The 27,893-nt window shown below is 34.0% G+C and overlaps 1 protein-coding gene across 4 annotated transcripts in view; it reads right to left on the bottom strand.

The window, feature by feature from the left end:
- The window catches only part of IKZF2 (IKAROS family zinc finger 2), a 153,220-nt gene that overhangs the window by 44,587 nt on the left and 80,740 nt on the right, over positions 1–27,893 (bottom strand). For 3 of the 4 annotated variants that reach the window (XM_078071286.1, XM_078071285.1, XM_036123354.2), the window contains 2 exons: positions 10,911–11,177; positions 4,553–4,720 (listed from right to left, as the gene is read on the bottom strand). In XM_078071286.1, coding sequence (XP_077927412.1) covers positions 4,553–4,720; positions 10,911–11,177 — 435 coding nt within the window. The remainder of the gene's footprint in view (positions 1–4,552; positions 4,721–10,910; positions 11,178–27,893) is intronic. The other variant, XM_078071287.1, reaches the window with a different exon arrangement.

Raw genomic sequence — 27,893 nt, forward strand, 5'->3', positions numbered from 1 at the left:
ATCAGAAAATGGCAGTTCTTTTCAGGACTCATTCCTATTAACTCTCATTGCCCCTAGGCTCATAATAAGTTAGATCCTAATATAATCAAAATCAAGGCCTGATCGAGGAGGTAACAGCCTATACACTGAAAGAATTGCAAAACTGCCAATTTGTATCAGCAGGAGTCCAGTTAGCATGTAAGGGAATGAATCGATTTTAAGGGTTTTATACCAAGAAGATGAACCAAAATGCTAGATTGGGCCAAATTTATCAATATATATGCATTCACCTGGATTTGAGATTTAATATATTGCCTTGAGCAAGTGGGAGTGACTGGTTAATTGAATCCTTGATTCAATGATGGCTTATTAGTAAAAAGTTGAACATAGCAAAGAGGAAGAAGAACAAAAGCTCAAATAAGTAAGAATAATGGAAAGGATCTATTATGAATCACCCCGTTCAGCCTGCCACTTACATACTTCAGGAAGGGCCTGTGGGACACTCCCATCACCAAAGAATTACACTGGTAAGGAAAGAAGCCGCATGCTTGAAAAGCTTTATGGTAATTGTCTTCTGTAGGCTGGAGAGAACAATGATAGATGTTGCAAATAGATCTGGCCTCCCTGATTGAAATGTATATGTGATCTCAGAGTGGCAGAAGCTCTATGGTAGGAAAAGGAGATACCAAGTCCTACCACAGATTATTAGTCTATTAGATTAGCTCTGAGTTGACATTAATCTCTGGAACCCAAAATGCCATTGTAGTCCACCAGTTCAAAGTGGGGGCATATGGAGGTCAAGATATGTATGTAGACTTTACCCAAGTCCATCTTACAGTATTGTGGGAACAAATAAACTCAGTAATGGGAAGAATCCTTATGTTGGTTCCCTGACCCATGGCTATCATGAAAAGCCAACAACAGAGCTGTCCAATGCAAATATGAATCACACATGTAATTTTAAATTTTCTAGTGGCCACATTTTAAAAAGGTTAGGAATTAATTTTAATAGATTTTATTTAATAAGAACATATCATTTCAATATGTGGCACTAGCCACAGGAGGCTAGTTGCTACCACAGTGGAGATCACAGCCCTAGACTTAAAGATAGCAAACTAAAACTGAAAGATGTCATGGGGATTCCTACCACACACCCAATTATACTGTTTATTAGGCTAACGCAAGCTAGATGGTTCTGTGGATGCATGCAGTCTTAATCACATCAAAATGCCAACTACAGATGCAGTTCTAGCTGTAGTATCTTTACTGGCACATATTAAACTATAACATAGCCCCTGATACCAGGTATGGAGATACTGACTTAACAATTTCTTTGGAAAATAATTCCTTATCAACAGATAATCTGAAGCACTTTGCCTTCACATTGCAGGGACAGCATACTTTTATTATCTTAGCTTAAGGCTAGGTCAACTGTTTTGTTATAATACAGTCCAAAGAAATCTTGTTCATCTTGACATCCCACAGAACATCAAGTTGGAACATTATATTCACGGTACTGGCTGGACATGGTGAGCAGGAAGTAGTAAATACCTGAGATGCCTCAGTAAGATACATGCTAGAGGACAGGAGATAATTGCCCCAGAAAGTTCAGAGAAGCACAGCATTAGTGAAATGTTATGGGTTTGGTGGTCGAGACATGTTGAATTAGGTCCTCTATAATAAATTAAAATGGCTGCGCTTTGAACATTTCACCATGAAGAAGGAGGCAAAGTTTGTATGCTGCTGTGATGTATGTGCTAGGTGCCCAAGGGAAGACTCTTTCCACCAGGGATCAGAGTTTTGGAACTGTCATATTGGACTACTCCCTGGCTATCTGGGGCATCTCAAGCTGCTCAACTAAGAGGGACAGAAGTGGGCTATTGGTTGGTAACTTTTCCAGACTACCAAGATGGTTTTGAATTGTTGCTATGTTTGGAACTCAGGAGATTCACTGGGGTACCTCTTTTAAAAAATGTGCCCAATAATCCTGGTTACTGAAAAATTGCAGTAATCCAAGGAAAACAGGACCATCAAATCCTCAGAATTTGTAGAAATTAAGGTCTGGGTCACTCATCAGATAAAGAATCCTGTTCAGCCCAGGTGCTAAAAAAGAGGGTGAGAGTAAGGGAAAGATGGATTTGGTAGCAGAAGAAGAAAGCTATAATGATCAATTTGGGCTTTCTGAACAAATTGGAGAGGCATGGACTTTAGCAGCTATGTTTTATGCTGTATCTATTACAAAAAGCATTGGCAATGGCAAATATTTTAGGTTATAGTTAGAACTATAACTGAATTCATATCACCTGTTGATGATGCAGTAGCTGGATGACACCCTCCTCACTCGCATTGCTCCATTAAACTCTCTTTAATTAGCCAGCAAATTGCAAAATAATAGCATGATTGCAATTACAGGGTCCATATCTTTATTTTTTTGAGTCCATTGTCTCTCCTCAATCCCAACCCCCTCCCCTCTAGAACCCTCAGTTTGTTTTTCAGAGTCCATTGTCTCTCCTCAATCCCAACCCCATATCTTTATTTTTTTGAACCTCAAAGTAGCAGTATATTTATTTACAAAATATGCAATTTCACAGAAACAGCTTCACTATACACACAAACTTGATAATTACACAGAACCATGTAAGTGTTGTCAAGTGTCTGGCCTGGTGAAAGCCAATGGGAATGGCCTACTTTTGGAGTAAAGTATTTCTCATTCCTCACTTCATTAGCCACCAACCAGGAACCTCTAATGAGTCATGACTAATTTGCAAAAAAGATGATGATTGCAACTGCCCAGTTCAATAGAAACAAAAACCAAGATGTCGTCTTAGACACCACCCACACAGATGGATGTGTTAAAAGAACAAAAAGGAAATCAAGGCAACACAAACTGAGTTATCAAAAGCCTTCCAGAGAGGTTGAGCTTTGAAGGCATTGAACCTTCTAAGGGCAATATAGCAATCCCAGGTAAAGTAACAATTGTACATTAAACTATGATATTAAAAGTAACACAACTTTGTAAAGAATGAAATAAATGTTTAAAGTTATATTTTTTCCTCAACTTCATGTAATAGATAATGTTCACGAAAATTTATGCTTTATACAATCCATGGTCAATTCAATAATGCTTTAATAAGCCAGAGTACATGGCTAGCTAAAGGAATTAACTGTCACATCTTAAAAACATCCTTCAATAAAGAATAATTTTTATAATAAAGATGTAATTTTCATAGCATGATTTAAAATAAAATATGTCATAGTTGGAAATAAGGGAATTGCTTTGAATCAAGGAGGAAAGTAACTATATATACTTAAAATATTTTGTATTTATATTTGCATTCATTTCATTTTTCTTTTTTTTTTTTTTTTTTAAAGATTTTATTTATTTATTTGTGAGAGAGAGAATGAGAGACAGCATGAGAGGGAGGAGGGTCAGAGGGAGAAGCAGACCCCCCGCTGAGCAGGGAGCCCGATGCGGGACTCGATCCCAGGACTCCAGGATCATGACCTGAGCCGAAGGCAGTCGCTTAACCGACTGAGCCACCCAGGCGCCCTCATTTCATTTTTCTATAACTGCTCCAAATTTACAAGTTAATGTCTAAAATAGTTTACACATTTCACATTCATGTTAAAAACCAAGTAAAGCCTTAAGGATTAATAGGGAAAATGTAAAAAAAGATAATACAAGCATTACCTCACAATCCACAGCACTCTCTAATACAATTTGTCAATGTAGATGAAAATATCACTTCCATCATATCTTCATATTAAAATTAAATTTTAATATGTCATTATGGACAGAAGGAGGATATAAAACTGGCTTGAGAGTATTCTATATTAATTTTCCACCTTTAACTTCTTGGTTATGGCAATTCATGCTAAAAGTCAAATGAGATTCATTCAGATTTCTAATCATTCTTGCTCTTTTATGTACTATATTCTAGCATTTTAAAAATATCACACTTATTCTAGATTTTTTAATGATGATTTATGAAGAGAGAAAAGTTCAGAGAAAATCCGATGACTATATTTTGAGAGTTAAAGAAACAAGGTGCGTTTAAATGAAATATAAAATACTCTAACAGCCAATTTTCTAATGAGCATAATATTTTCAAGTTTAAAAATAGCGACACTTGATTTCCCACTGAGGTCCCAGCCTGGGCACTGTATCAGTTGAAAAATATCACAGCTTTCATCTCCTCTATGATAATATTAGCATGTAACTATGGTATTTTACTAGATTTTCCATTATCCTGGATTAACCATAATTACTGAATTAATAATTATAAAATTAAAAATCATAGAGAATCTACAGAGCAGTTGTCTCCTTACTTCAAGAGCTTGAAGTAAGAGACTCTTCCATTGACGGTGCTACTTTTTGCCAAGTCTGTAAGTCTAAAAAAATGAAGGGCCATATGCATCTTGCAAAATTTATCAGTTATTCAATGTACACAAAAATATTGTCTAGCTCATTCCTAGCTATGTACCAAAGCTATAAGTTATTCTGTATTATTCTATAACGCTTTCCTGAATTCTTATATTTTAGCTTTTTTCTCAAAGAGTCAGTGACACTTACCAGAGTGGGTCCTGAGGTGTCCTGTGAGGGCGTCCCTTCTTCTACAGGCATAGCTACAAAAAGGACATTTGAACGGCTTCTCTCCAGAGTGTAACTTTATGTGTCTCAAAAGGTTGCCCTTCTGAGTGAAAGAAGCTCCACACTGGTTACAGTGGAAGGGACGTTCACCTGCCGAAAGGAAAAGAGGTAGGAAAGATCAAGTAGGTTATGTGGAAGGGACTGATCTGTACACTGTTAACTGGTGCCAGTTCTCTGTGCTGAGAATATTCTTCTCCCCCTTCAGACTTCTAAACCTTTATCTTCCTAAAATTTGCTAATACTGAAGCCTTCAACTTTAGGTCAAGTGCAGATTCCTCTCTTCATATAAATTTTACAGGATTCTTGTCACTGACTCAAAAGAATCAGCAATAGCATTGACCACTGTTTGAACAACTAAGTGCCATCACTTTACTGACTTTACTGGTAGCTTTACATAGAATATTTCAAACCTTATAATGATATTACTAATTAGGCATCTATAATTTCAGTTTGCAAATGAAGAACTTGAAGTTCAAGTATCAAGGTATCTGATAGTTACAGAGCTAATAAGTACTTAAACTGATATGAATCTTGCTCAGTTGGACTACAAAATCTTGCTCTATTGTACCATGCTATCTCTTTTAAAATTACAGAAATTTTGAATTTGACTTGGAAGGGATCTTTAGTCTAATTCTCTGATTTAGCTGATAATTTTCTTTCCGGGTGCCAGGTTACAAAGTTCATCATCACAAAATCTCCCAAAATTAGCCCAGGCCCAGGTCTCATTCCTAGTCACTAACAGTGAAAGCTTTGGCAAAATTTCCTGATATAAACAGGGAAAATCCAAAGAAAATTATTCATTCAGATATTTCCTGTATATTCTTTTTGTTGTGAAAATAATTTGAAACATTTTCTCTCTTTTTTCCTATTATTGGATACTGCTGTAAAACTGTTTAAGCCAGAATTATCAGTCTATTGTCATCAACTGGCTGTCACCAAGGTCACTGAACATAAAAATGTGTATTTGGGGAAGCAGTAAAATTAGCAAGTAGGGTCAAACCATGAAGAAAATACTATCATTTTAAGTTTGCTGATCTCTAAAGATATTCATGAACTAAACTATAAATTAATATATAAATAGTACAAAATAGTAAAGCTCAAAGTTTAGGACGGAAATAAAATATTTTAAAAATTCACTTTTGGTTTAACAGGACTATTTCTGTACTTGAGGTTAGATGAAGATTATAATTTTAATACTTAAACATTTATACTGAATTCTCATGTTTTATATCTTTAACTGAAACATTTGAAAATAGTGAATAATGAAACCTCAAATATTTTGGGGAGGCTTTTAATTAATGCAAACTCAATGATTCTTTCTATTAAAGGAAGCCAGGAGTCATAAAGAAGATAAACTGGCCATTTTCTTGCAGTTGCCACTGCACATTCTATCATATAGATTTGTTATAAAACCTAAAGAAATTAAAAATTGATACATCAGGTGTGTCTCAAATTCTACTACTTGATCATTTTGGAACTTTATGAGATACATACCCCAAAAAATGTAATTTGTGTGTTCGTGTAGCAAGGCTATAGGTTTTTGTTACAAAATCTGGAGATCTGAACTACATTTACAAAAAGTCCTTGTACTAGTGTATTAAGTTGAAAAAAATTATGTTAAAGTTACCTCAAATTTGATCTTATTTCACTTGTTTGATTCATTTGATGAAACTGACAAATTAAATCAACACTAAATACAGCTTAAGAGAGAAATACTTTACCGAAAAACCCCTTATATGAAGTCTTACAAACTAAAGTTTTAAAATAAATCTAAATTTGGTAAATCTTTACACACACACACACACACACACACACACACACACAACTTAATTTGTTGACTTTTTTTTTTTTTTTCCAATGAAATAGCAGTCTACAGCTCTTTAAAATCAGGAATTTCTACTCCCCACCCCTGCCATGGAATTATTAATAAAAAAGAAGGATGCACTTTCTTCATGAGAATTTTTATACCGTAGGAAAATAGCAAATGCAAATTATACTTTTCACTCCAAATACTTGATTTTACTTTTGAAATCTATGTAGGGTCTTCCAGGCAAGTAACAAATTAGTATGCAGTAACTTTAAAATGAATTAAATTAGTTTGGTGAATAAAAACATTTGAAATCATGTTTGCCTTTAGAAAATACTCCTGTAACACGCTTATTTTTTCATTAAGCCTCCTAAAATTGAAATATTTAAAAATTCCTAATTTAGAGTACTGAATTTGTCATACCAAGTAATGCTAATCAAAAAAGAAAAAATAATAAGGATAACTCTCTTTAAAAAGAATTTTAAAATTCATCTAATTGAGTTTATGAGACTAATGACAGGGTAATTTTGTTTTTACATTTACAAAATATTCCAGATATCTTCAAATATTTTTTAATAGAATTACTTCTGAATTTATATGATCATCCTTAAAGAGGCAGGAGAAATGAAAAGGGGTCTAGGTATATCAGGAAATACTGTCTGTCACTGAGTGTGTCTTAGTGTGGAGACATTTGCTAACTATATTCCCATGGCCATGGGAAATAAAGAAAGGCATGATGAAGGTTAACAAACCATGTTCCTGTTTTTGATAAGAGGAAAGGGGCAATGATAATAATGTACTTTGATTTCAGCTGGATGAAGCTTTGAGAAATATTGATCTGCTTTACATGAATTAAATCTTGAATTGGGATTATGAGATACATGTAAAATGAGCTGATATTTAAGTAAAAGGTTCATATATTGTGTCTGTGCCTTGAAACAATGCATCTCAATTATTTTTTAAATAATTTGCTTTTTCTTTAACAAATAGGCTGAATCAACTAGTCCTTTTCGAGTAAGTTTAGACTTTGCCTGAAAAAATATATTAATCATGTTCTTATTCAGAAATAAAAGCAAACTTCAAGAAAACACCACAAATGTACTAAATACACTATACAGTATAATCCAATTGAAAAAATCAAATAGGTTATTGTATCTGTGATAACTAATTCCCCCACAGGTGGGTACAAAAGTCTGGATTAACAACTCTGAATCCAGGAGAACAATTAATATGTGGCCATGCTATCATTCATTTCCATTCTTAATCTGCTTCTTGTTTTGTTTTGGTTAGATTTTTTATAAAAAAAATCTGCTCAAGGACCTTTTTTAGTTATTCCCAGAATGAAGTTATCTATTCTTATTTTGAAATAAATTATATTTCATTATTTTATGTACTTTCATAAACACATATTTCTAGATCTGTTTAAATATTCAACTGAAATACAAATATACATGCATCAGTTTGCTTTGATGAATCAAAGACAGAGGGTGTTCCTGTGTTGGATGGAGCAACCACCTACAAATAAGAAAAATCCCAAGTATTTGTTGAGAAGGCCTTGGAGCAAAAGAATGGTTCCATAAAGCTATAAAGACACAGAGTTACAAAGATGGGAGTACTCTACTCCAAAGAAGGGCGAAGTTAAGGATAGTCTATATTTATAATGGTCCACATCAATTCGTGTTTAAGCAAGAATTGATTTACTACCCCTACTTCTTTTATTCTGCCTGTATCACAGTGAAGAGTGCCTGGAGTATCCGATGACAATATTACCTGATTACCTACTAGAGTAGCAACACCAAGAAATAAATAACACCAACCCATTTCTAAGACACTAGAATTGGCACTTTAGTAGAGTTTGAAAGAGAAAGAAGAAGAAGTGAATTAGATACGATACTCCACGCGTCATCTTAGTAAACTGGGTGGTGGTTGTGTATATTTTTATACTATCAATTTTATATGGGATATTCTATGACACACAAACATGTTTCCCAAAGGCTTTATAAGGATTTAAGACAGTGCCTTTTAAACTAACTATAAATAATTGGTGAGAGGGGGGAATTCTGAAATGAAGACAGTAGTTCATGGCATTAATGAGAAAACATTTGGTTAATACTAGATCCTGACCACATTTTTTTCAATCTAGTTTAAATTAAAAAAACAAAACAAAACATACAAATAGACTTTCTGTTCTCGAAGAGTACTAAAATGGAGTTGAAAAGGTCATGACCCATTCAGATATATAAACTGGGTCATCAGAAATACATATAAAAATAGCTACTTTAAAGATATATCACAATTTCAAGGTCAATAATGTGTGGCAGGTATCCCAAGCTCCTCTATGAATGGCTATTTAACAGAAACTTTCCAGATCTGAGGAAAGTGTAATTTTTATAATACTCCAATAAACATTCATTAACAATAAAAGTTCATGAAGTTACAAGAGGACTTTAGTTATTTTGTCCATTCTTGCCTTTACTAGTTGAGTGAATCCCATATTCACAGAACTTGTGGAAATCCGTATAACTATTTAGAAACATCTTCCGTGTCAATTTGATGATTTTCAGAATCAGAATAATTCAACTCTACTAAAGTAGTAAATATTAAATAAGCAGTAGAGTCAGTATGTAATCACTCTTGTGTTTACAAACCAACAATCCTCATGAAAATCACTGCAAATGCAGTGAAACATTGATTAACTTAAATATTCAAGAGAGCACACTCAGGTTCTTTAAATTTTCTTGACTCAGACCATAAAAGGTTTATTAGAAATCTTACAAAAAATTGTTGTTAGTATACTTTTTAGCCTTAAAATGTACACTATATGCAATTCAACTGAAAAGTCATTAGACTACTTTTGTTTAGTTTATATGTTGCTAGTTACACATTTGAATGGGTGTTATCTACCTCAATATAATCACTGTGAGATAATGAATACATTATAACTTGGTAGAACTCTTCTTTTAGAACTGCAGTTAACGTTACTTCATGAGCATAGATGAAAAGCAGACTCATTATTTTATAGTCTTTTCCTATTTTTCTTATAAAATACCAAACTTGATCTTTTAACTTTTCTAGAAGAATTTTTTTTTAATTAAGGTAAAAAAATCTACACTAGCAATATAAATATTTTTAAAATATGCTGTTTAAAGAGGAAATTAAAAATAAAACCAAAAGTTAACATGTAACTGTAGAGTTGGAATAAGGGTACAGGTTCCAAACCTGATGATTTTGATTTTAATGTGTAACTTCTTACTATAATTTTTAAGCCTTATAATCATATCTCATCATTAAATGTTGGTGCAGTGAGATACCAAGTACAGTATATTTGCACAAAACCAGTCTGGGCATCAGGAAACCTTGGTTTTAGCCTCATAATGCCCTAACTACATAAGGGATAATGGACAAATCACTTGACTGTTTGGGGCTTCAGTTTCTTCATGTGTAAATGAGAGATCTGGGCTAAAAAGACTTCAGTGTATCCCATATCTCTCATGTTTTAAGCACCTACTAATTAAATTGATTTATCTCCCTTCCAAAGAGAAACATATTTTAAAACTCTGAGAGTATTAGTGATTAATATTTTGCTATATAATACTACTTGGCATTATAGTTAAAGGTACCATCTTTAAATCAATTTCCACATGAACTTAAAACTTTAAGAGTCAACCATCTGCCTTTCTTACACATAATCTCATTTCTGTTTTTTTTTTTTATTTAAACTTTTTTTTTTTCATTTTGCCAAAGGATTTGGAGAGATTTAAATAAGGCCTTCTCCTCATTTAGCTGTTTTTTTACATTACTCAAATGTCTAAAAGTATATATTATACTAATCGGAATCCTCTTTTCCTTACCCTGTTCCATGATTACACATTCCTACCAGCATACCCACCACTCTTGGCTATACTGTACCCTACATATCTCTTTGCAGGAGTTATAATAAAAAAAAAATACAGCAAGATGGTAACATCCTCAACTAGGGAAAGTATCTGCCTAATACAGAGACCCATGGTAGGCAGAGATTGATTGGAAATTGTATTCCAAGAAGTTAACCAGATAAGGTGAAAATGATCCACCTCTATATAAATGCATGAGTACCATTTTATAGTATAAACTCTTAGCTAGCAAACTATATTACCTGCCCATGGGTATGGTAAAATATGTATAGAAATACAAAAAGATTAAGTTACACAATGAGATTCTCCTATACCTTTTGAACCCTTATCATATTATTGCTATATTAAGAACTGTGGAAACTGAATCCCAAACTTCTTTTCTGATATGCTATTCAGATTTGAAGGCTGGAAGTCAAGACCCAGGCTACTCTCTGCTTTTCAGCAATCCAATACTAGCAGAATTCTGAAAAGGTAGTTTCACCACTGCCACCCCTGAATAAAAAGGAAAGAGAATAGATGTCAGGTAATATCAACATCAGATGTCACAGGCAGTCATCAGGTTATTCTTTCAGCTGCTTACCAGTGTGACTCCTTTTATGTACCATAAGCACATTGGGCCCAATGCAAACCATGCCACAGACGTCACATTTCAGTTTACCATTCGGAAGCCGGATTCCTCCCTCGCCTTGAAGCTCCTGGACTTTCCTGTTGTCAGCCACCTCGCTGCTCTCAATTAGGGGTTCTTCTAGGCCGCTACCTTCATCATGGCCCCTGATCTCATCTTCACGGCTCAGGGGTTTCCTGTCACACTCTTCATCACTCTGCATTTCTAGCTTTACTGAATTTGCTGTAATTTAAAAAAGAAGAAATGAAGGCATTTTAAATGCAGGTTATGTGTTGTCATCTACATCTCTTCTCCACCCAGTGCCATTCTATGAACATGGATGGAAATCACCAATGCAATGTTAATACATACTGTGCTCGAAAATATTTTAGTGATTTTGCCATCAAAGTGAAGATGGCTCAAAAAACCTCGAGGTAAACAGAATGACACTTCATTTGTACACACATTTCTTTCTTCAACTTAGTTATATATTTTTTTAATTTTTAATTTTTTTAAAATTTTATTTTATTATGTTATGTTAGTCACCATACATTACATCATTAGTTTCTGATGTAGTGTTCCATGATTCCTTGTTTGCATATAACACCCAGTGCTCCATTCAATACGTGCCCTCCTGAATACCCATCCCCTTCGTTAAATATTTTTAAAGCAAGTCCTTAATTCTGGTATTGGCTTTTGATTTTGTCACTACTGAGACTCAGCATTATGTATGAGACAAGATTAGATATTGCTTAACCCACTGAGCCATGCTTCTTAACAATCATATATATATATATATTTATACATATACAAAATACACAATCATATTTATATGTATATATATACACACATTCTGTTTCACATCAGAATACTTGTATAAAGCTGCTTCAAAACTGAGCAAGAGAAACAACTTGGGATCTTAATCTAGCAAGTGTCTTAGATGTATGAAGGCATACTGTCAAGGCAAATATCCTAAAATCAGATTAAAAACATATATTCAATGAAGAGCTCTATAAATGTAGGGCAGAGTGCACAGACTTCACATGCTCTTAACCTACTCTTTATTTTTTTATACGAAGAAAAGTCTCTATGGAACAAATTAGTCTGCAAATCAAAGTATTCCAGCTTTAATCTATGCACACCAAAAAGCAGTGAATGACAGGAATGGCATAGCATGCATGCACGCACTTGTGACTGTTAAGAAATTTAATGCCTTCTGTTTGCTGTTTTTGGATCATCCCACAGAAAAGTTGGAATTTTGTTAGCACAGCCCTCATTCTGGATTGCTGACAAAGTCTTTTCACAAAGCAGAAACAGGCTTTAAATGAATACCAGTTTTTTATCCCCTGATCTTGAAAATTTCTTAAGAAATCATATCAAAGTTCCTGAGCAAAACAAATTATTTGGTACTACTTGGATGGAGGAAACATTCATAAAAAGGAAGTAAGTTCTTTTTACTGCAATTTTCTTAGAGAAACCACACATTCTGTGATTTGTCATTAGTATTTAAACAGGTAGTGCTATCAAAATGGCTCTTCCCCTGCTCCCCTCCCTTGGAACCCCCCTAAGAATAGAGGCAACATGGTACAAAATGAGATCGCTGTATTTAGCCCACAGACCATGGCTCTGACATTTATTAGCAGTAGAAACTTGAACTAGTTATTTAATGTCTGAATTTTTTGTCTTTTGTTTGCAAAGTAGATATAAATTCAAACTACAAAATGAAGTTTAAGTAGAATAGTTCAGCTATTAGGAGTGAGGATCCTGTAACCAGAGTGCCTGGATTTGAATACCAGCTCTGGCACTCATTAGAAGCAGTGTCAGTTTTAAAAGATACTTAAGTACCGTACTTTATAAAATGAGGACGACAATGGTACCACTTTCTCAGGCTGATGTGAGCATTAAGTGAGCAAATACAGAAAATGGGCTTACCTATTATTTTTCTGGTGACAGTGCTCTATTTTTTCCATAATGTTTTGTGAAGATCAATTATAGTATGTAAACTACTCCGAGATCTACAAAAGAGTATATAGGCTTCTTGGCCCCATTTCTAATAGAAAATCTACTACGCTGAGTTTTATCCTATTTACAAATCAGTACCACTTTACCAGCTTTTAAGAAGATAGACACCATACTTTATCTATCTTAATTTCACCAACAAGCTCAAAAAATGTGTGGCATCTAGGAAGTGTTCAGACAGTATTCACCGTGGTGTTTTAGTAAATTAAGAATTTTCTTTCTTTAGAATTGTCTTATATGTTTAAAAAATCCATGAACACAGCAGAGAAAAATTAAAGGATAAAAAATGAAAATTAAGTCCTTTTCTACTCAAAGTTCACCCCTAAATTCTGGTCTCAAAAGCAACTATCATCCTCATTTTCTAATTGAGAAGTGTGTGTGTGTGTGTGTGTGTGTGTGTAGATGGTCTCTCTTTACACAAATTGGAATGTATAATTTACCTGACCTTAACTTTGCTCTCTTCATTTAACAATATCTGTTTAATTTTTCCATATTAGTACACAGAAACCCACACTATTCTAACAGCTACATAAAATCTATTTTATCAATATAATTTATTCCTAGGCTTTATCAATAAAATTTAAGATTATTGCTATTATAGATATTATTATATAATATCACATTGAACTGTCAATCTATTAGATAAAAACTGGTATTTTACTATAGATTTTAATCTGCATTTTTTATGGGTGAAATTGAGCATCTATGTCTATATTTAAATGGGGGTTTTTTGGGAGCTGTCTATGAAAGCTATTTGCCCATTTTCTACTAGGTTGTTGGTTTTTTCTCACTGAATTTAAATGCATTATATACTAAGGAACTTAGCCCCATGTTTATTATGTTTTGCAAATGTTGGATTATCTTATTACTCAAGGGTATTTGAATTTTAAAGTTTTCAATTGTGGTTTCTAGATTCTGTATTTCGCTTCAATAAGTTTTTCCATACTCCAAGAAATTTTCCATGTTTTTTTTTCTGGGAATGAAAATTATTCTAATCAAAGTAAAACACTAATTTTTATCCTATGTAGTCCCATATTTCATTCATAATTCTCATTTAAAGAAAAAATTAAGAAAACAAATGAAAAGTATGACTTTATATAACATAACTTCATATATTAATCTGTGAGCAAATTGTCCCACATATTTAAGTGATGTACTAGAGATTATAAACTGCACAGCAATGTCATCATTTATATTCCTGAACTGGCCCACATCTGATAAGCTGCATTTAATGAGTGTAAAGTCTACCAGCATTCCATTTCAGGAATTGAAGAAATGTATCTTAAAAGAGTAGGTCTGAGTCTGAAACTTATGGGCCTCTCAAATTTCAAAACAGCACAAAATTATGAAAAATATGACTTGATGTTATATTAAATGATCACCTTTTCCCTAGTGAGAATATTATAATATGGACATCAAAATTTAATAACATGGGTAAAATGTCATTTAAAAATTATTGGATATTAAAATTATAGTTAGAACTTTGTATCCACAGAGGAATATAATTGAAGTGAATATCCAAAAAAGTATACATTTGTTAGAACTAAAATACAGAAGAAATGGTAAACTTCAGCAATCTTTTCTCTAACAATATTATACTCTAAATAATTGTTTATCACATATGAATGTACATACTATTGCTATAGTAAATATAGTAATTTATATTCACTGATATAGTAAATAAATGCAACACATTTTTAGTATATACGTATCATTGATGAAATTTTCAATTAATATGGTGTCTTATGTACAAACAAAATCCCATCATAATGAATTTTTAGTCTGCTTTACTAAAATTAGGTTGAAATTTAGGATAAAAAGCAATTAGTCTTTGAATTTCAATTCTTAAATAGAAAAAACTTCCTTACTCAAATATAAAAGAAATTCTCTCACAATTTATTTTCACTATTTAAGATGTTTCTAAATAATGCAGAACACTATAAATTAACTCATTAATGATTAAACTTAAGTGTTCAGTAAATTTACGTATACTCTAAATTATAATTTATATATCAATGGAAGAATTGTATTATTACTTGTAGCTAAAATATATAAAACTACTATAACTATTAATCATTGTATAATATTCATAGTATATTTGTTATCAAATTTTTACTCTTCATTATATGGTATTTCTTTTACAGTTTGGTAACAGGAAAACATTCTCATAAATGGGCTAATTTCTCTGAAGAAGAGAATTTGTTAGTGTGAGTGGGATGAATTCTTGTTATTATAATCTCAACACCAAGAATTATTTTTCAGGCTGTTTCCTTGATATGCCTGAATTTTACATTCTTCTTTTCATATCTATAGGAATTTACACACATTACTATATAATGACAAACTATTTAGTAAGAACAATATTTTGTAAGAACAAATTATTAGCAATGAAAAGGAGATGTGAAAGATTTTAATTAATTGATCAATTTGTTCTGTTATTCAATATTGTAGACACAACTTATATAGATACTTGAATATTTTAATGAACAAAATAAGGATGTTTAAATTACATATTTTTAAGTTAAAGGAGATAATATGATTTTACAGTTTAAAAAAAAGGACAAGTCAAAATTTAAAGTATTCATGATGAAGAAAAAGTTAATTATTATATATATATATTAAGTTGACTCAGAGATTCATGAACACAGGTAAAATAATAGTTAATAAAAAAGACTTTTATGATCAATTTTACGTAGAAGAAGCTTTGAATATATTTCAGGACAAAAACTACAACATTTATCTTTAAGCAAAAAGTTGCTTCAAAATGCAAACAGGTTTATAAATTTAAAACTCCCCCCCTTCTTCATGCTCAGAGATATCATACTCCTAGAACTCATCCACGTCAGCCAGTAAGAAACAAAGACCAAAACTGAATTCTCTTTAAAAATAAACTAGCAAATATTTATTAAGTACTTGCTGCTTGCCTAATAATTTGCTAAAAGTGATTATGAAGGTTTAAGACTAAAAGCTGAAGAGTATTAACTTAAATAAGAAATTCATTATCAACAGGATAACATACACTCAGAAACAGGTCATGAAAGAGTTCATGACTAAGAGGAGGGAAATATTTTACTAACACATATAATTTTGTTACATAATTGTTACATTATTGACCTGAACAGTACATAAATGGAAAGAGGCTTTTCCTTAGAAATTGGACATTTACTATTTTTTATTCCGTGCCTCCCTCAAATCACCCATCAATGCAAGATAGCATATGATTTTGTGATGTCTGGCAACTGATGTCTTCAAATAATAAAATTCTCAATTTTTAAAATTTTTTGGAAAAAGATCATTTCTAATATGTATGGTAAAATATATTCAAGTTAATTCTGAATTATCAAGTGGAAGGAACAAATTCTATGCTAATCCTTAGAATGTGGTTGTCACAGATAATTCTATCATTTTAAAATGTCAACTTTGGGAAATACCACAGTAACCAGAACCTTAAATATCATTATTAAAATATTTTTAATATCTCAATTAAACTTTCTAAACTTAAAATGTTATTATTAGTATGACTTGATTCTACTAATCCACTAATAGATTATTAAAAGCTCCTAGCTAGCAGGGCGCCTGGGTGGCTCAGTTGTTAAGCATCTGCCTTCGGCTCAGGTCATGATTCCAGGGTCCTGAGATCGAGCCCCGCATTGGGCTCCCGCTCAGCGGGAGGCCTGCTTCTCCCTCTCCCACTCCCCCTGCTTGTGTTCCCTCTCTCGCTGTCTCTCTCTCTCTGTCAAATAAATAAATAAAATATTTAAAAAAATAAAAAATAAAAAAAATAAAATTTCCTAGCTAGGAAAATAATGCAAAGGGATTATGATTTATTTGCTGTATTTGAAAGGATATATTTATTATATGGAGTATAAATAGGATTTCTCAAATAATTACCCTTCAAATTAGTGATTTATAAATATCCAATTATATTTTTCAATTTTTAATTTTTAAAGGAAGTAAATACTATGAGACTTAAATATTTGTTTCACAGTGATGAATAATAAAAGATAGCTAAAACCATTCTTTAATTACTAAATTGGGTGGGGGGAAAGTCTTCCAGATGTGATATATAAGTGGACTTTTTATATGCTTGGTTTCTGTTGTGTGAGAATTCAAGAGGACACTTAAGGGGTGTTATTACTTACAAGCATCAATTTCTCCTGGTCTATGCCAGCTACTTGAAATGGTGTTATACACACTAATTGAATCAATATGTCTATCTAATAATCTGTTGAAGTTGCTTCTGAGCTAATATAACCCTCTCTCATTTAAACTATCGAAACAGAAACACCAAACATGATTAAATCCATGTTAACAGCCCAGCAGCTGTTTAAATAATGTGTTAGAAAAACAAACTGCCTTCAAAACTCTGATGTAAAGCACAATTATTTACTAGGAACTTACCAACAGTCTAAACAACTAAAGTAAAATCACAACAAAAATTATTTTAAGGTATATGCATTTTGTAAAAATTCAACAAAATTTCACACAATATGAACCCTTTGTTTCTTGCAACTGTGAATAAATAAATGTGTAAGTCTTGCAAAACAGCTCACAACATCCTTAAAGTATTCGTTTTATAAATGGTTTTGGACAAGTCCAGACACTGTGTAGCTAAACTGCAGCTGAGCCATTTGTGGGTAGCCTTCTCAGTGTGTACATCACATCACCGCATTTCCTTTCCTCCCCACCCTCTCTTCTCTCTCTAATAAAGTGACATTATATATTTCTTAGACCTACTAGAGTAACTAGATCAAGACAGTGCTGATTTCTGAAATACTCTTATTCTAAGAATGGTGTAGTAGAAAGTTTCCCTGTACCTGAGGCAGGAAACCACGTCTTTACCTCCCCCTCTGCCACCTAACTAATTGTGGGACCCTGAGATATTTCTTCACTTTGATTCAGCCACCTGCATCATCTGAAATATGGGGAAAATAACACTTGATGTTAATGAAAACTGCACACTATAATAACAGGAAAATAGCAACATATAATTCTTCATGATTTATAAAATATATACTCTGTCTCAATTGATACTCAACAATGAATGATAGATAGGGCAGTTACAGATAAACAAATGGAGGCATCAAGTGATTTTCCCAAGAACACAAAGTCAGTAAATGTTAACCTGATATCAACTCAAGATCTTCTGCCTCTTAGCCTAGCCATCTTTCTATGACATGATACTGGTTCTCCAATTAAACAAGTAACTAAGTATATTTAGGACAAATATTGTATTTAGGACAAACAGGTCTTTCATATGCTATAAGACTATGTCAGTTGGCTGAAAAAATACTAGGAATTCAAGTCTGATGATCAAATAAAATATTATTTCCATAAAATTAACTGTTGAACTAATATTTTCTATCAAGTCTGGAATGTATATGTCCACTCAAAACAACCACCTCCTAAGTTTTACATTTGTTTTGGTCTTAAGGCCGGGGTAGGGTCTATGTTCCTGAAGAATTTGTCAATACATAATCCTCTACCCACCCCCACCCCCACTTTTTGACTATATTCCTTGACATGTTATGACTTATCAGTGGTAGGTAAAGACAGCCATTTGTGGAATAAGTGAATATTATCAGTTTTAATCTCTAAACCAACAGTTTATGGTGGATGTCATCTTAGGACTTCCTTTGTGGTCAAATTTTGACAGTTTTGTGTCAATTGTTATAAAGATAAATCATACCTATGAGCAGCTCATGTAGTCTCTCATTTACATTTAAAGAGGTCTTCACGACAAAATAAATACAAAATAAGTGTCCTCTCTATGTTTAAAAAAAAAAAAAAAGGAAAGAAAAGGGATGACCTTGATGGTCTCCCACAATGCCTGAAATCTTATATAGGATGCCCATCATCAAACCACACACTCTTATAGCCCAGCACAGTGGCATCATTGTAGCCCAAGGATGAAGTTTGAATATTCTGGCAGACAACTTGTTCATAAGAAATGTACAATGTGGAAGAAATAAGCCTACTTTATATAGAAATTCCACAAGCAAACAACAGTCTACCCCTTTATCCATCCTTTAAATGATTTGCAGAGTCCTAAAGATTCAGTATCTGCCACTTCTTGCATATCCTTTTTTCGCATTTTCATGCAACCCAGAACAACTTTAAAATCACCTGTGCCATCTCACCCAGAACAGCTTTCTAACTGGTCTCTCTTCTGTCTTTTGCTACTTTCCACTCCTCCAATTCATCCCCCATTATATTTAGTTGTTCGATTAATCTTCCTAAAGCAGAGCTCATATTACTCTTCTAAATGTCTTCAATGACCGCCCACTGTATACAAATTAAATACAAAGGTATTGTTGCAGAATTTAAGGACACCCTCAGCACAGCTCCATCATAGCTTTCAGCCATATGTTCTACGAGTCCCTTAGTTGTTTATACTTTTTCCAGTCATTTTCCAGCCATTCTTCCTGGAACACATTCTATACATCTCTACTTACTCATTTTTCTTCCTGGCTCCTATTATTATTTTTTGGAATCCTTTCCCTATTTCTATCAATATTAGCATACCATTCAAGGCCACTTATCTCCTACCTTTTTTCATGAAGTATTTCCTGAGCACAAAGACACACTCTAGTGATTCCATTAGTGTTTCTGCCTTAACTCTACATTCCCTATAGTATAAGATCCTTGAAAAAAAAGTGCTATTTTTATTGTAAGTTGTAAAAACCATCGTACCCTTACATACACCAGGCACTCAGTAATTGTTGAACTGTTGCTAATTTACATATTACACTTCTCTTTTTAAGTTATAGAGACCATGCATAAATTAACCACAGGTGGCAAATCTATCAATACAGAGTTGGGTTTTAAACACAAAACATCATCATAATATTGATTAAAGGACCACTGTATGACAGCAAAGACTATAGGTGCATAATATGTGTCTCCTGATTTAATCATGATCGCCACCCTGTGAAGTACCTAATATCCTCATTTTACAGATGAGGATGCTCAGATGGGGCGAAGTAACATGTCCAAGTCACACCTCTACTCAGCGCCAGATTGGAGACTAGAACCCAGAACTGCTGTTTCCCTATGTCACCAAAAGCAAACTGGTTACTAGTTACCAGTAAAGAAAAAAAAAGAAAAGGGATGTTAACGAAGAACAGCTCTGATCAGTGTGTGCCATCCGACACGTTTCTTGTGCATGCCTAATACAGGTGTAAGTAGTGTGCCAGCTTTGAGTAAAGAGAAATTTGTCTGAGAGCCTGTTTTGGAAGAAGACCAGCTTATATTGCCAGATTTTCTGAGCCTGGATTTTATTTCATATAAGAGCAATCTACTTTGAACTGGTGTTTGGCAACCATCTGCTTAACATAGCTGTGGGAGGTTTGTGAAGCAAATTACATTGTGAAATTATCTCTTCAAATAAGGGGAGTACAAATTTTTAACCAAACTTCTGTAAGAAGTAAAATCATTACTATAAAATCCAGCTGAGTGGGCATATTCCTGAAGGGACCCAACGCATTGGGTTGCCAGAGGTCACTAAGGACGCTTAAACCAGGTCAGAAGGCAGTGAGGCCGGCACGCTGAAGAGAAACAGATAAGAAATGGAGCAGGGTTTCTATTACAGGGCAACATTAACAGAGGAAAGAACCAAAGCCATGCAACGCACTTCAGCGGCTTTACTGAGTCTCTGAACTGAAGTGACAGAGGAACTCAATAGCTCTTCACGCTCTGGGTTCACATATCCTTGGTTTCCAAAATCTGGAGCCTACGTACTCCCATCAAGGCTACAGAAATTCTTTCCCTGGTGTTCTTCCATAAATACTTCACTATTTGTGTGAAACAAGCAGAGTTAACATTTGGCCCCAAGAGGCAGGCCTGGTCAGTGGTCAGTTAAAAATGTATAACCAATAAAATATGTCAAGTAGTAACAAAGAGGAGAAAACTCATAGTGGTGATTAGGAAAATGAATCTGGATAACCACCCAGTAAATTTTAAAAGATCAGTGACATATTTATTTTCCATAACGTAGCAGCAGCAATTTTTTTTTACAATGTCCTAATGAATAGATATTTTAGATAGTCATACAGAGTACATATATTAAAAGGTAAAAAAAAAATAATTATATTGCAACTAGGAGGTCCGAGGTGAATAATGGAAATGCTGGATTCAAATACCTGTGTTTAAGTTCTTTACACGTGTGAACGTTAAGTCACTTAATGTCTCCCTGTTTCCTACTGTGTAAAGTGAGGATAATACCCTCTATGTAAAAATCCTGAGACTGGGAAAGCACACAATCATTTAGAGCAGGCCGTATAGCCTGTGGTGAAGAGTATGGGATCTAGATTCAGTGCCCTTGGGTTTAAGGCCAGGTTCTCTCATTTATTAGCCACATGACCGTAAGAAACCTCTCTGTCCCATTTTTCTCTCCCATAAAATCAAGATTATGATAATACCTGCCTTCGAGGGCTCTTCTGAGTATTAAATACAATTGTATATAAATACCCTTAGAGCTATATTACCTATTAATAGATTTATCAAAATATGAAAGCATATCATGAAGTGTAGGACATCAAACAAATATAAACGTAGAGGTATGTGTACTACGGGGAAGCACAAGGATGATTCGGAAGGCTTCATGAGGGAAGTGGCATTTAAGATAGTATTTACAGGTTGAATATGCGTTCATAATAGAGAAGATAGATGGCACTCAACATTGGGGGCAATCATAAAGAGAAGAAAAGTCATGATACATGTTGGTCTGAGTGACACCATTTTTTTTTTCTGAAATGCATACATTCAATGAGTATGGAAATATCCTAAAATCTAAGAGAGTTTAAAATGGAGTAAGACATAAAAGAATTAATGTTTGTAAGGCAGTAATTTTAAAGACAAGTACTGTCAGCTTATTAACAGACTGTGTTTCAACAATCACTATATGAAAGAGGAAACTCCTTAGAATTCATTCAGCCATTCAAAATTACTGAGCATCTGCTCTCTGCCAGGTACTGCGATGCTGCAGTAAACAAGACAGATACAGTCCCTGCTTTCGTGGCAGTTGTGATTTACGTATATATGTGTATATATGTGTATATATACATATGTGTATATATACATATGCATGTGTGTGTATATATATATACACATATCTTTTTTTTTATATATGAGCAACTATGCACAGTAAAATATTGTGGTGAGAATGACAATGACTGGTAAGCCCTCCCCCCAGAATACACTACTACTATAAAATCTCAGTGCAAAATATAGAGCATAAATAATCAAACACTCTCATAAGATCACTATTTCAAAAGGATAGCTTCTTCTGAATTGTAAGTAGTTACTTTAAGCATGTCATCTATCTGTGAACTGAAGTTTTGATTATTCAATGAGTTGTCTGTCTCCATATCCAGAACATCCGCTAGCCAGCTTTCTAAACCTCGTAACTAAAGTATATAAAACATTCTTAAAGTGATGACATAGTTCTATGTATCACAGAGAGCAAATGAGACATGCCATATAAAGGACATACCAATAGCTTTTTTAAAAAACTTGCAAAGGTAAGTTATTACATTTGTCAAATATAAGAGAATTCCTTATTCATTTAAATATACTTCTTTTAAAATACTTGATATTTTCTGGTCAGATCAAAAGTAAAGTAAAATGTAGGGACACCTGGGTGGCTCAGCTGGTTAAGCATCTGCCGCCTTTGGCTCAGGTCATGATCCTGGGGTCCTGGGATCAAGTCCCTCATCGGGCTCCTTGCTCAGCAGGGAGCCTGCCTCTCCCTCTGTCTGCCGCTCCCCCTGCTTGTGCTCTCTCTCTCTGACAAATAAAATCTTTAAAAAAAAAAAAGTAAAATATGTAATAACTGGGTTTTATTTCTCCTTCTATTGACTTATAATTTAGTGCTGACATCGTATCTCTGTCACCTATAATTGGGCATGTTACCTTCTAGAGACTTAGCTGCCTTAACTATGAAATGGAGATAAGGCTACTTATTGGTGCAGGTAATATAATTAAAAGCCTACCTGCCTGAGGCCAAAGCTCTTGAGGTCCCTTCAGTGTGTGGTACCTACAATTCTAGGATGCAGCCAAACTATGCTTGAAATTTTATGTAAAAAAATTGTGTAGTTGGTAATAATTGTTAGCTACTGAGTATCTCAATATAAATTTCCTTATACAAAAAAAATCTGACTGATTTCTTGGCTGATCAGCCAAGATTGATGGCAAGAAGCTTACCCCCTACATTTTCTTCTAGGAGTGTTACAGTTTCAGGTTTAAATTTAAGTCTTTAATCCATTTTGAATTGATTTTTTGTGGATGGTGTAAGATATGGGTTTCATTTCAGTTTCATTCTTTTGTATGTGGCTGTCCCAGTTTTCTCAGTACCATTTACTGAAGAGATTATACTTTCCCTATGTGTATTCTTGGCTCCTTTGATGTAAATTAGTAGACCATAGATGCATGGGTTGATTTCTGGGTTCTCTAATCTGTTATATTCATCTATGTATCTATTTTTTATGCCAACACCATACTGTTTTGATTACTATAGCTTTGTAACACAGTTTGAAATCAAGAAGTGTGATGCTTCCAGCTTTGTTCTTTTTTCTCAAAGACTGGTTTGGCTATTTAGGGTCTGCTGTGGTTCCATACAAATTTTAGGCTTGTTTTTTCTATTTCTGTGAAAATGTCATTGGAATTTTGACAGAAATTGCATTGCATCTATATACTGCTTTGGGTAGTATGAACATTTTAACAATACTAATTGTTCCAACCTATCAGCATGGAATATCTTTTCACTTATTTAGGTCTTCTTCAATCTCTTACAGTTTTCAGTGTACAGATCTTTTATCTCCTTGGTTAAATTCATCCCTAGGTATTTTTTTTCTTTTTGATGCAACTGCAAATGAGATTGTTTTCTTAATGTGTCCGATAGTTTGTTGTTTAGTATATGGAAACACAACTGATTTTAAATATTGATTCTGTACCCCACTTTACTGAATTTGTTGGTTATTTCTAACAGTTTTTTGATGTGTGTCTTTAGGATTTTCTATATATAACATGTCATCTGCAGATAAAGTCAGTTTTACTTCCTTTCTGAATTAGATGCCTTTTATTCCCCCCCTTTTCACACAACAGCCAAGATATGGAAACAACCTAAGGTGTCCAGGAATAAATGAATGGATAAGGCCGTGTTATACAAACACACACACACACACACACACACACACACACACACACACACACAGAGGAATATTATTCAGCCATGAGAAAGAAGGAAATCCTGTTGTTTAGAACATGGATAGACACTGAGGGCATTATGCTAAATGAAATAAGCCAGCAAGAGAAAGACAAATACTGATGTTATCACTTATATGTATATATGTGGAATCTAAAAACAAGTCGAACTCATAGGAACAGGGAGTAGAAAAGTATGCTTCCAGGGGCAGGAGGATGAGGGAAAAAAGGAGAGGTTGGTAAAAGGGTACAAACTTCCAGCCATGAGATTTATAAGGTTTGAGGACCTAATGCATAACATGGTGACTATTGTTAACTCTGTACTCTATAACTGAAATTTAATAAGAGTGTAGAACTTAAATGTTCTCTCTCACACACAAAAGATAAATATGTGAGGTGATAGATGTGTTAATTAACTAGGTGGGAGGATTCCTTTCACAATGTATACATACATCAAATCATCACAATGTACACTTTAAATATCTTACAATTTCATTTGTCAATTATAATTCAATAAAGCTGAAAAAATTACAGGATGCATTTAAAAATGAATACACTTCTTTATACCAAATCTCTCCCTAGTTTGGAGTTCAGATAAAGATCTATTTTAGATCATATATTTAAAAACTCTGGCTTAAAAACAGCATTCCTAAATCTATGTACTAATGTATTTCTAAAGGTCATAGGTAAGAGCATGTTTAAATGTTAATGTACATTTATACATACATACAGTATATATACTGGAAACCTAGTGTCGAGGATGGTCTTTATTAAGCAATAAATGTTAGCTGCTTAAGCAAAAGATAGTGCAACGTGATTAATGTGCCATCCCGATGAGCTTCCTTCAGTTGAATATTGGCTGGCATCCAGGGGCGGGGGGAAGGCAAAACAAACACAACATTCTCAAAACTTGAAAAAAAAAAAAGGAGTGCTACAACCTTCACAAAAAGCATAAAGTCCTTGACTCAAATAATGTTATGAAGACTCTTTTGAATTTTTCCTTTTTTCTACTTTGCCCCTGTCAGGATGTGAACCCCGCCATTATGTATGGCTTGCGGCTGTTTCCAAGTTTCCTCCCCATCTGGGACTAAGAGGCAAATTGCAGGTTTGCAGGGAAGGGGAATGCATTTACAGTAGGGATTGCTTGAGCACTTCACATGGACTGCGCCAAGCCCAGTGATACTAGCTATAGCTACCTTGCTCCCTGGGACAACCAGCCACCAGGTTTTGTACTCGAAGTTACTGAAAATACACAAGTTGTTAGTTTCAGAAGCCTGGAGTCTTTCTTTGCTTGAAGACCATAAGTACAAGAACCACTAAGAGTCATTTTACTTTTTTCCACCTTCAAAATGAATGAAATTTTATTAGGGGCACCAGAATACCCAAATCCACATTTTTGCCACATTCATCTCAAAGCTCACTGTCCCCTTCCACACCCCTAGTACACTGCCTTTTTTCAAAGCAGCACATGCTCACTAAAAGCACTTCATTCCGTGGGAGCTGTCAACAATTACTGCAATGAACTTTAAATCTTTTTCCTTAACCACTGTAGTATTCTAGAAATAATGACACAACTTCTCCCTGCTTTAAAATGTCAAGCTGACCACTCAGAAATGTGAGCTAGGTTTCTCCAGGAAGGCCCAAATGATAAGACATTTTATAAGTCTTCCATTTTATCTCCTTTTCCATTACTATGGTCCCTAACACCTCCACAGGGTAGCAACACCTTCTGGGACAAGCTGAAACTAAAACAAACCACAAAAGCTGCCACCTTAACAAAATTAACAATATGTGCCTAGCAAGAGTAAGCTACATAGTTTTTTTTTTTTTAATCTGACACTATCTTTTGAATTAATTTTACTTTCTTCCTCACAGTGCTATTTCTAAATAGTTTAAACCTATTACATAACTAATTTACCTAATGGCAAGATAGCTTTCCTCTAATTGTGCAATAATATTTTAAAAAATATATACACTGTACACTCTGCTATTTTCATGCATTTTAGGATTAAGTTTATTTTCAAATATCTGGTTCAACTTTTATACTCAAAAAAAAAATCTCTCTCCAAAATTTAAATCAACTTCATTAAACTAATGAAGCTTTATATTCCCAGCTGACACCAGAATTACAGATTTATAAAGTTAATGGGAATATAATACAATCTTGATATAGTTTTTCAGATAATATAGAAAGCATTGACTTATAATTTCAACTATGCTCAATTTTGGCAAAGAAAGGTACATTATTTAAGAAAGAGCCATGCAGAGATCAAGGTTTAAATGGCATATCTTTGAGCATAGAAAGGAAAAACAAATTAAGGCATAGGATCCTGAAAAATCACTTTTACCAACAGAAAACTTAACTTCTCTCTTCAGATATTAAAATTCTTGTTACTGCTTCCACCAAATATTTAGTGCATGCTTGGGAAGGCACTGGGTCGTACTCCAAGATCAGAGAATTCGCTGGCTTTCATAATGCTGCTTTCACATCATCGCTTTCCCATAAAAGTAGGTAAATAAGCAAATCCATTCCTTCATTCAGTACACATGTATAAGGTGCAATCTATACACTGGAGTGTTGGAGATACACAGGTGAACAAGACAAGCATGGGTTACTGTCTGGCTGGAGATGAACATGATCCCAACAATGCAGGAAGTTCTCTGACAGGGAGTGCCAGGGGTACACACGTCTCAGTGACAGAATATACAGAGTTTGAGAGGAGGAAAAAGAAAAAGACAGGAAAACCAATGCTAGTATCCAGGTCTCTCAAAATAATACCACTAACAAAAAAAGAATCAAGGATCTTAGAGGTAAAATCCAGTGCCAATCTGGCCACGGGAATTTATTCATGATGTGGACCAGTTTAAAATGGCTAGCAATGGAAAGAGTAGATGAAGATGGGGAGAAGTACTCACATTTAGCGAGGTTCCGTTTTATTGCATGTCCTTCAACATTAGCCATTTGATTCCCAAATTTTTCTGGTAGGTTATTAGTTTTGTTTTATAGAAAAGGAAGCTGAGGATCTGGACCACATGATAATGCTGAATAATACCATGACTCTGAACCAGCCAAATACCCTCATAATGTATTGACTACAAAGGGAACCAAATGGGGAAAAAACCCAACTTCTACAAATACAGGAATTCAAAGTGCATTTTCTACTGATGGTGTCCTCTTAAGGCATTCATATTTTACGACGTACTATACAAACAAATATTTATTGGTAACTGACCTCAGAGTAAAACAGAATAAAGATATACAATATTAAGCAAAATTCACACTCATTCACTAAGTAGCATGCAAATGAGTGAAAAGCAACATAATAAATACAAAAGTGCAAAGAATTAGCAGAGAAAAGGAACTGAATACAATAAATGGGTCTAAGCACTACTTTTATGCCTGATTTTAAGGTGGCAAAAGTGTGAGTGTTCATTCCTCCACAAAAATGTCTGGGGTACAACTGTTGTACCAGATACTCTACTAAGCAATAAAGATACAGTGACAATCAAATCAGACATAGTCTTTACTTTCATATTCTCCTCATATCTGGTGGAGACAAAGGGAGATGACAACCTTGCAAGAGTCTATTTGTGTGAAAGGAGGAGGTAGTATAAAGGCAAAGAATGTGGAACAAGAAAGGCTCAGAGCAACTCACTAAAATTCCTACAATTAAGAACCTGAAGCCTTACCAGATAACCCTTTATCAGAAATAACTTCATTTCATTAATGTTTTATTG

Source organism: Halichoerus grypus, chromosome 4 (genome assembly GCF_964656455.1).
Source record: "Halichoerus grypus chromosome 4, mHalGry1.hap1.1, whole genome shotgun sequence".
Classification (NCBI taxonomy): Eukaryota; Metazoa; Chordata; class Mammalia; order Carnivora; family Phocidae; genus Halichoerus; species Halichoerus grypus.